General features: G+C 31.5%; 2 protein-coding genes across 2 annotated transcripts in view; both read left to right on the top strand.

Moving 5' to 3' along the window:
- Nucleotides 1-700: 700 nt before the first annotated feature.
- On the top strand, nt 701-4,949 carry LOC108731042 (probable RNA-binding protein 19). Its single transcript, XM_018461092.1, has 11 exons — nt 701-867; nt 1,083-1,282; nt 1,365-1,578; nt 1,708-1,876; nt 2,225-2,509; nt 2,611-3,743; nt 3,814-4,016; nt 4,084-4,200; nt 4,306-4,411; nt 4,581-4,704; nt 4,816-4,949. Exons 1-11 carry the CDS (start codon nt 832-834, stop codon nt 4,896-4,898), a joined length of 2,670 nt encoding a protein of 889 aa, XP_018316594.1. The 5' UTR covers nt 701-831; the 3' UTR covers nt 4,899-4,949.
- A 1,797-nt stretch (nt 4,950-6,746) lies between these two features.
- Nucleotides 6,747-10,851, top strand: part of LOC108731034 (serine-rich adhesin for platelets) — a 43,801-nt gene continuing 39,696 nt past the window's right edge. The window contains exon 1 of the mRNA XM_018461081.1: nt 6,747-7,081. Within this exon, the coding sequence (XP_018316583.1) occupies nt 7,073-7,081 (9 nt within the window). The 5' untranslated portion in view covers nt 6,747-7,072. The remainder of the gene's footprint in view (nt 7,082-10,851) is intronic.

Raw genomic sequence — 10,851 nt, 5'->3', positions numbered from 1 at the left:
TATAATATATATATTTTTATATTATTAATATATTTTATTAATATTATTTATATTATTTATAATTTATTTATAAAATAAATTTATATTATTTATTTAAATTAATTTAAATTAATTTTAAATTTTAAACTTAAATTTTCTTTGGAAAAGACATTTTGGAATGTAACCTAAATATTGAATAAAATTTCTAAAAACAACTATAGAAAATAAAAGTAATTACCAAGTTGATCAATTATTATCATAATGTCATTTTGAATGACCAAATTACCGTTTTCTAAACGATAAGGGATATGACGTCCTTTAATCGGATTAATGAGAGCTGTGACGGTCTCAGACATCTCAGTTCGTTCCATTTTTGTCACTTCGCAGTTCGCGCCAAGATAGCATGACGGTTAAACGAGTTACCCTGCCAACCTCTGAAAATTCAGAGGTTGAAAAAGCGACCCTAGAGTACAATTTAGTGACTTTACTCGATATTTCCGAACGCAACTGGTAAGTCAGTTTTGTACGACCCGAGTTAATTTCCGAACGGCAAATAGAAAAATTTCTACTCAGAGTAGGATTTTCGAACGCACCCCTTGAGGATCTGTAGCCACATTGATGTCGAATACGCCCTCTAGCGCCATCCGCATCCGTCGAGTGGGGATTGGGGACTCACATGTTTGAAACATAACCTATGTTCTATGCTTTTTCTCACGCTTAATTATGATACTTTCACTCTTCCTCTCATGTAACCTTATATCTTAAAATTGCACATGTATCTGGATATTTTCTGTTTTTTAATATAAACAAAATCGTTTATTTCTAAACACGGATAGTTATCAATGAGACGAAATGTCTCGTTTAATAGTGAAAAATTTGCCAAAAAGTGTATGTGGGTGAAATCACATGTGATTTTTTTATTTAACCTTGTATACAATATATAAATAATTGTTATTATATATTATATGTATATATATTAGTCAAAGTATTAACTTTAGCAAATGTGTACACTGGTCAATGTATACATTTACTGAGTTAACACTGACTGTGACATATAATATATGTATGTTTATAAATATATATATAAATTTTATTTTACCTAGGTTACGGACACCAAATTGAAAGAATTATTCAGTCAAAAGGGTATTGTGACTGATGTTCAATTGAAGTACACGGAAGATGGTAAATTTCGGCGATTTGCATTCATTGGTTACAAATCAGAGGAGCAAGCAAAATTGTCGCAATCCTATTTTGATCAAACATTTATTGATACTTCTAAAATATATGTTGAGCAGTGTGCAAATTTATTTAAGTTTAATTATATATAATTATTTTATTATAATCATCTAATAATTTTCATATGTGAATATATTTTGTATGTATATTTTAGGTGATCCTTCAAAACCAAAATCATGGACCAAATATGCAAGTGACAGTTTTCATAATAATGTTAATGAAGCATCTAATACAGTGTCAAAGGTGAAACCGATAGATTTGGCAGAAAATACGGAGGAAGCTAAGAACAAAAGTGACAAAAAGAAGAAAAAGAAAAAGGCAGACAAAAAAGAAAATGATGAACTTAAAAAAGCACTCGAAAAGGTACATTAAAATTTTTTAAAACTTTATTAGTTAATAAATTATTTTTATATATATAAATAAATATAACATATGTATAATTTATTTCTATTAATTAAGAGAAAATTGTTAAAATTATTATGTTGAATTTAGCATAAGAATGATCCTTTATTTACGGAATTTCTTGAAACACATACTGGTAAAGATGCAAAAGCAGTTTGGAAAAATGATATTGGTGTGCCAAAAGAAGAAGTTGAAAAATCTGGTGATGAATCTGAAGATGAAGAATATGATCAGTTTAAAGAAACTAGTCTAAAGACAGGTAAAAAAAGGAAGACATATTTTCTTCCTTTCTTGTTTTTCTTTTTTCTTGTATTATGTGTTATTAAACAACTTTTTTATGTTTTAAGTACTATTTTGCATAATAAAGTAATATTTTTTTTACTCAACATAATATATATTTATATAATCTATTTAAAACTATAGAATTTAAACCGAATTTAATGTTTATTGTAAACACAATATTCTGTAGAAGAATTCATGTTCTAGGAATTTTGTTGATTAATATATTATTTTTTAAAATAAATTTTATCTTATTTGGATATTGCAATTTGTATCTCTTATAGATTAAGACAATAACTGGAAAAAATATTTCTATGTATTATTTTAGAAAAGATAACATTCTCAAGTGGAAAAGACGAACCTGATTGGATACGTCAGAGTGGAATAAAATCTCTGACAAAAGATATGTCAAAATATGGTCCATTGACGTTATATACTGTAAAAGTACGAGGACTTGCATACAAACACATAAAAAAGCATATTAAACAATTTTTTCGTCCTATAAAACCAAAATCTATACGAATCCCTCGCAAAATTAAAGGTATAGCTTATGTGGGATTCAAAACAGAGCAAGCCATGAAGAAAGCTCTTATGAAAAATAAGAGTTTCCTAGGTAAAAAAATTAAATGCAATTTAAAGTAAAATATACAAATTTACAATTTTAAAATATATAATTATTTTGCACATTTTTAAGTATATTTTTTATTTATGTAGAAGGCAAACAAATATTTGTATCCAAATACGAGCGAAAAGAGGAAGTTGAATCTAATAAGGGCTCATGTAATAAAACTAATATTAAATGGAAGAAACAAGAAGAAGCTTTAAAAAACGAAGAGAGTATAGCAGAATCTGGAAGAATGTTTATCAGAAATCTTACATATACAACTACAGAGGATGACGTCAGAAAACTATTTGAAAAATATGGTCCTCTGTCTGAAGTGGATTTACCTGTAGATAGAATGACTAGGAAACCAAAAGGGTTTGGCACAATAACGTTTTTAATGCCAGAACATGCTGTAAAAGCTTACAGCGAGTTGGACGGTTCTGTATTAGATGGTAGAATGTTACATATTCTTCCTGGAAAGACAAAAACTTCCTTAGAGGATATTGATACTGAAAATTTAACTTATAAACAAAAGAAAGAATTGCAGACTAAGGCAACTGCAGGTTCGTCGCATAATTGGAATACACTATTTCTCGGACAGAATGCCGTGGCAAATGCTATCGCCAGTCGTTACAACACAACGAAGGAGAAGTTATTGGAAGACGAATCGAATGGAATGAGCGCCGCGGTCAAACTAGCACTAGGAGAAACGCAATTGGTTCAAGATACAAAAATTTTCTTGGAAGAGAACGGCGTATGCTTGGATGCTTTTAATGAAGCACCAAAGAAAAGATCAAGTACCATAATTGTGTTGAAGAATTTGCCGGCTGAAACAAAACCGTATGAACTACGAGAAATGTTTGCCAAACATGGAGAACTTGCGCGTATTATATTGCCACCGGCGGGTATAACAGCGCTGGTTGAATTTTTGGAGCCGTTCGAAGCACGCAAGGCTTTCCGTGCATTAGCTTATACAAAATATAAGCATCTACCATTGTATTTAGAGTGGGCGCCAGATAACAGTTTTACCACACCTGCACCTAAAAATAAGACAATTGAAAGTAATGTGGCTACAAAAAAATCAACAGATTTGAAAGAAGTTAAAGATGAAGTAACGATAAAAGAATCTAAAGATAATAAGAATAATACGCTTAAAGAAGAAGATAACGAGCCGCCCGAATTAGATACAACACTTTTTGTAAAAAATATCAATTTCTCAACTACGGAAGAACAATTGAAAGATGTAAGTAATCAAAAAGTGTTACATATGATATCATTGTTTTCTGTGTAATAATACAACTTTACTTTTGTAGTACTTCGGCAAATGTGGTCCTCTTCATTACATCACAATAGCTACTAAAATGGATCCAGAAAATCCTGCTAGAAAATTATCTATGGGATACGGATTTGTAAGATACAAAAGAAAATGTGATGCAGATCGTGCGTTAAAAACGTTGCAGATGTCAGTACTTGATGGGAAGAGCTTAGAATTGAAAAGATCTGAAAGAACACTAATGTAAGTTATTTCTATGTTATTGAAAAGCTGTTTTTAAAAAATTTTTAATAATCGCGAGACATTTTAGATCTGATGTCAAAGCAACGAGAAAGAAATCTAAGATTACCGAACAGACTAGCACTAAAATTTTAGTACGAAATATACCCTTCCAAGCAACTGTCCAGGAAGTGACGGAATTGTTCAAGTATGTACACACATCACGCACGCACGCACGCACGCACGCACGCATGCACGCATATAAATGTCTTTATATGACATTGCGATATAATAAATAATTATAATTTTATAGATCGTATGGTGAGTTGAAGGCCGTACGACTACCAAAAAAACTGGTCGGCACTGAGAAACATAGAGGATTCGCTTTCATCGAGTATTATACCAAGTCAGATGCAAAAGTAAAAATTTTTAGTGTTTATTTAATTTGATTTAATAAAATAGTCTAACAGAAAAAATTAAATTATTTACAAACGATAAGGAACGAGAACTGCATTATTCTCGTATTAACTTTATGTGTATGCTGTGTGTGTGTGTGTGTATATATATATAATTTGCATTTTGTTATAGAAAGCATTTAAGGCACTATGTCAAAGTACTCACTTGTACGGCCGAAGATTAGTTCTTGAGTGGGCACAAATGGAAGAAGGTATTGAAGAAATTAGAAAACGTACTGCGAAACATTTCTACCAAGGTAATTAATTTTTTTTTATCTATTGTACTTTAATATAATAAATTGATTCGTATATTGATTGACACAATAGAAAATTGCATAATTCTGAAGATGTTTTAAATTTCTTTTCAGAAAATTCAACAAAACAGTTTAAGAAATCCAAGTTAGATCCCGAAAGTGTTGGTCTCGTATTAAATACGATTCAAGAAACATAATTTACAAATTATTTATAAATTATTCGATAAAAAATAATTCAAAAATTATCACGCGCGACTCTAAAACGTTCATTAAATTGTAAGAAAGTTAAGATTAGTATTCTTGATAATTCTTTTAGCATTTAATTATGTTTTGATCAATACTTATATCAACAATATTATCTACAATATTGTATATTAATGAATGATTATCGGAATCAATAGGTCTATTTTTTTTATAGCTAAACTAGTATATACTCTTTGTATTTAAACAGAAATACATTGATATATGTTTAAAATTTGGCGAAAGCGAGAAAAAGAAAATTCTGGCACAGTCCAATTAGCAATAAAAAAGAAATTAAATATTTTGCAACCCTTACATGTCTGTGTCGATTTTTATTCATTTTTACTTTACGTTGGTCAGATACTCGAGTTTGATAGTTAAAAGTCGAAAGAATTTTTATTACGTAACATTAATCTTTGCATCACATTTAAATGTAACCTTTTCTTTTTTTACTTTTCCAAGGAACGATTCTGGTTTTCAATGATTGATATAATAAGATATATTTAGTTATTTGACTGCGTAAGGGCTATGTATACACAAAAAAGCTTAAATAGTAAAACATAAGCAGTAAGGAAATCAACATATTGGATTTGCTACTATTTACGTTACGGCCAATTTGCTTACTGCTTAAGTTTTTTGTGTGCCATGGCCTTTACATTGATAACTTAAATAATTTTATAAAATATCTATAAAACAATATATTCTTTTTTTATCGATTAATAATTAGTGTAAATACATGTAAATAATAGTATTTATTAAATATTAAGTAATTTAGTATTTAAATATATTACAGTGAAGAATATAATGTGATATATGTATAAAACTTAAAAGTTTTATAAACATTAAAAGTTTTTTTCAACAGTCTTTTTATTTGCTTTTTTATATTTGTCAACGCTTTCTGCAATTTCGCTCAAATTTCGGCAACATCTTCAAATTTTCTTTTTTTTAATTGTATTCTTCAAAATAAAAATAAGCTGCATGAAGTCAAGTCTAGAGAAGAGGATAGAGATCGTAGCTAGTTTTTTTCAAAAATTGCTAAAAGAACAGAGTGTCAGGGTTTAGATTAATGAATCAAATCGAAAATATATTACAGTTCTAGGAACTTTTGGGCCATTTTATATATGTACATATGCATGTTAATATATTAGTTACATCTGTGATATGTACTATATGTATATATGTGTAGCGTGGCTGTATATTTCATTGTTATTATATGTATATAATACATTTTTTATAAAATATTCAATTATTATGTATGAATTTTGCTTCATAGCATATAAATATAATATTTAACATTGTAAAAAGTGGTACTTTCATTAGTATTGTCGAACGAGTGAACTTAGTTTATCGAAGTTCGTTGAAGTTTGTAAGGTATCACAACAAATTTTGAACATTTCATGAATTATTTATTTGTTGGATCAACAATTATTTCAAAAGAGTTAATTTTTTACTATATACATATATATATATATATACAATTATTTCTCATTTATATCTTTGAGAAGAAATAAATGAGAAATAATTGTATTGGTGTTGAATTGCGTTAAATAATTATATGTTCAAAGTTCCTTGTTCGACAATAATGTTCATTCACACCTAAAGCGTTACATGCCCAGCGAACAGAAGCGAACCGGCACCGACGAAGACAGCCGCGGTCGGCGAGGAAATGTCTTCCTTTCACCTCCACCACTATACCGCGCCAGGGATCTTGCACGGGCTCGGCATCGCGAAGAACTGGAAACGCGCCCGCGGTTCCGGTTGGTGGGGTCCAATATCGGTGGCATGTCCCACGAAGGTGCTGGCAGTATGAGAGACGACCCATGAAAGTAACAGTGTGCCTTCCGTCCATTTTCGTTGGGCTTGTGGTGCGATCGCCAGATAGACTGAGCCAGTCGTCTACTTATTGTCCTGGAGAACGGTACTCGTGCCTCGTCCCGCAGGTATCAATAGCGTCGCGTCGTCCTTCAGTGTCGTACAGATACAAGGTCGCGAGTGCAGCAACAAACGCATTTTGCCGCTGTGGCTCTGTGCATATTAAGCGGATGTATCTGATGCGCGATGTGTACTAGCTGAGAATCTCCTTACTGAAAATCTTGACTAAGTCATTGGGAGACTAGACTAAGCGATAAACATGGACTGGGTAAGAATCTCACCTTTGAACTGATGATAAGTCGAATCTTTGCAAATTAATTTTGCAAATTAATATTGACCCAAGAATCATTAAAAGTGTCCAATCTCTTGTAAACAACAAGATGTTAGAGTGTCACATTAGATGCTCGATCAGAATAAGACTGACATGTTGAATTATATAAAGAAGCAATTTTTAATTATATATATATATATATAGAAGATTATATAAAGAAACGATTTTGCATTATTATAGACTAGAAATCATTTTATTAATTCCACGTCTATAGAAAATTTATTCTGGAAGCGTTTTGTGATTTCTCTAAAACCTGTTTAAATATCAGTCGAAATGTCACGTTAGGTGCTGAATATATTAAGATTATACGAGAAACAATTTTTAATTTTATTCTCAATAGAAAACAATTTATTTTCATTAATCTATAATGTATCTAGAAGAAACTTGTTCTGAGAGTAATGATCATCTCTCTGAATAACTTTCTAATCGAACTAGAGCTGAGTGTTTGATTTAAGTGATTAGAATAGACAAGAATTAGACTTGGGCAAAGAAACGAAACTTCACTTTTATAGTGATAAATTGTTACCTTCAATTGATTTCTAATGATTAATATTTTTATTAATAGTAACATTCGGCGAAAGCAATGAGATATGGCTTTCGATAGTTCTTGCAATCGTCAAGGAGAAACACGCAATCCTCTCTTTCGTATCTCTACAATTATCATTTAATTAAAAAAATAGTTGTAGAAAAAACAATTGTAGGAAAAATTTAAGTTTAAGAATAAAAAAATATTTCTTGATCCGCGATTTCATCATGAAAATGTTGATATAAACTAATTTAAACGAGTTGGGTATTTTTAGTTTGATCCGAGAAGAAATTAATTTTAATACGTTGACTTTTTAGATTTCGATTTATGATATTTCACGAGCGATATGTTGATATATACCAGTAATTTCTAACGTCCGCTAGAATGTGTAGAATCTTCGAACGCGACGTTAATGACGGATGCACTCTCGGAAAAGTAATACAAGGACTATGTTTAGGCGGGAAGTGCAGACTTTCCTGCGCGAAATGTATGTTATCTTCGAATCAAACACGGACGCTGCTGATGCCTGCGCCCAGCTATTTCAAGATGGTTCAAGATTTCGCAAAAGAATAATGTTTATTTGGAAATCATCAGGTCTCTGTGAGCGAGAGACTTGCATTTCGCTTGAATCCGCGTAATTATACCTCGGTCGTTATCCGTACGATTTGCAATTCTTCTCACTAGGAGTGTGTTACTGGAACGCGATGCGTAGACTAATTTCCGACCGGGCGAATAACGATTGAAATTGCATCAACATTAATGAGAAATCATGTTCGATTGCGGTCGTGATCGCGGTTTGTGCCCTACATGATTTCGCGTAACACAATCCGTTTTGGCGCGACTCGATGAGGCGAGGTAAGAGTTGCGCGTCGGAGGCTGAGATCGAATTCCAGAAGGAAAGATACATTCGCGTTGAGTAACGCGCAGGCGAGGGAAACATTTGACTTGCATATTCGCCCCGCGGTATCAAAACGCGATTATAAACAAGAACGGTGTGGAAAAGAAACCTTGAGAACTAAACGGGAAGCACAAATCTATGGATACGTCTGTAGGCAGGCGCTCGCTCCTTTTTTTCTTTTTTTTTTTTTTAACTCTTTGCATCTCACTAGTCACGCTTTCAACGAGTCCACGGTGTTAATGAGCACGAAAGTGAGAAGGAGTGGAAAGGAGACAAGGAGAGAAAGGAATATCTTCTGCGAGCACTCTCCTAATCTTATTCTAATCGGTATAACTGAAGAGTTGATTCGAGAAAAGTCATAATATTTAAAAAAAAAACAAGTTTAGGAGTTTAGGAATTTTAAGCTTCGAATTTTTTTAAAATGATATACCTATATTCAGAAATAATATAAAAATACAGTTTGAGAGTAAAGGTGAAAAGTGAAAGATACTATTACATAATATTAGTATATTTATATTCTCGTTAATTATTTTCATCTATTATCCATTTTTTTTTAAATAAATTTAAAATAAATTTTTTTTATTTCAATTTGTAGGGATTTTTGCTTATAGCTAAGGAAAATATTTTTTGCGAGTTGTAATGTTATTTTAATTGGTATAATTGACGAGTTAGACCCCAAAAAAGGAAACAAGAATATTATTTTTAAAGAAGTAGACTTAGAAGTCTCAAGCCTCGGGTTTTTTAAAAATAATATTGAGCGGGGCATATATGTCCAGGAATGGAATAAGATATAGTTCTTTGAGAGTATAAAGGTGGAAAGTGAAAGACAACGATACGCGTAATATTAATATACTTTTATTTTTGTTAATCGGTTAATCTATTATCCATCTACGATTTATTTCGATTTTTAATTTTTGCTTATGGTCAAGGGATATCTTCTGCGACTTCTAATTTTATTCTAATCGGCAACTAAAAGAATTAGCCCCAAAAAAATATTTTTTAAATAGTTAGCTCAGGAGCTAACTTTTTCAAACTTTAAGTTTTTTAAAAAAAGTACTGCGCGGGACATGTCTAGAATGGAATAAAAATATGAATCTTTGGGAGTAAAGATGAAAAGTGAAAGGCAGCGTTACGTAATATTAATACATTCATCTATCATTCATCTTTATTCAAAATAACTCTCTCTGATTTATTTTGATTTTTAACAGTTCTTGTTTATGGTCATATTTGCGATTATTACGTGGTCGCTGCAAGTTAAAATACTACAAGTATTAAGTATAAAAGCAGTGCTACCATAATTTTAATTAATTACCCCCGTTCAATTTTAAATAGCGAAAGTAAAATCGATTTTATTTGCATAATCTTATTTTAGCGTATTTTAATGTGTGCGTGAAGTATTATAGCTACGTTTTGCTATTTTGCATAACGGACGATGACTTTATTTCACAAATAGTGAAATCGTTATGTACTCTATTTTTAAATAAATTTTTAACCCTTTATCGGTCATATGGAATTTTGCCCCTTTCGTTAGCAACCCTAGTCTTCTTTGGCTTCAGTGCAGATTTTCTTATTGTTTCGAACTGTATAAAAATCTGAAAAAATTCTTGCATACTGCTTGTAAAAGCTCTAACAACGAGTTTTTACAAGTATGCAAGTTACGAGTTTTTAATTCATAGAAGTTGGATTGTATTTTACTTATTTTCTACAGATTTAAATTTATTTACAATTGATTATGCTTTCAAAGGCCGACTTGGCAGGCAACTAATAGATCTTCACGGAAAGGATAAACTTTAATGAGAAACATATACGAGTACTTGGTACGAGATGCTTTCGCGTCTTTTTCGTAGTCTTGTTCAAAGAATTCATCACTTCATTAATCGCTGATTATGCTTTACCACAGTGTGCATCGGATTTTGCATAAAACATTGAAAAAATCTTTTTGTTATATAATTATTAGGTGCGCAACTAAGTTCTCGCTGTTATTTTGATGAAAATGCAACTTGATTGTGAAAAAATGGTTACAAATGAATCATTGAAAGTATTGCCCATCGCTAGCTACTACTTTTTCCCATCTTTCTGGCAGAGCTCGAATACCGTTACGGTAAAACTGTTCATCTTTTGAGACTATCCACGAATCAAGCCATTTTTTGATGTCTTCATATGAGTCGAACTGCTGGTCAGCCAGACCATGTGCCATTGAACGGAACAAGTGATAATCGGACGGCGCAATATCTGGAGAATATGGCGGGTGGGGTAGGACTTCCCATTTCAGCGTTTGCAGAT

Source organism: Mycetomoellerius zeteki, unplaced genomic scaffold, assembly GCF_001594055.1.
Source record: "Mycetomoellerius zeteki isolate Tzet28-1 unplaced genomic scaffold, Tzet1.0 scaffold99, whole genome shotgun sequence".
NCBI classification, from domain to species: Eukaryota; Metazoa; Arthropoda; class Insecta; order Hymenoptera; family Formicidae; genus Mycetomoellerius; species Mycetomoellerius zeteki.
Note: the sequence above shows the minus strand (reverse complement) of the source record. Positions and strands in the feature narration are given on the sequence as shown.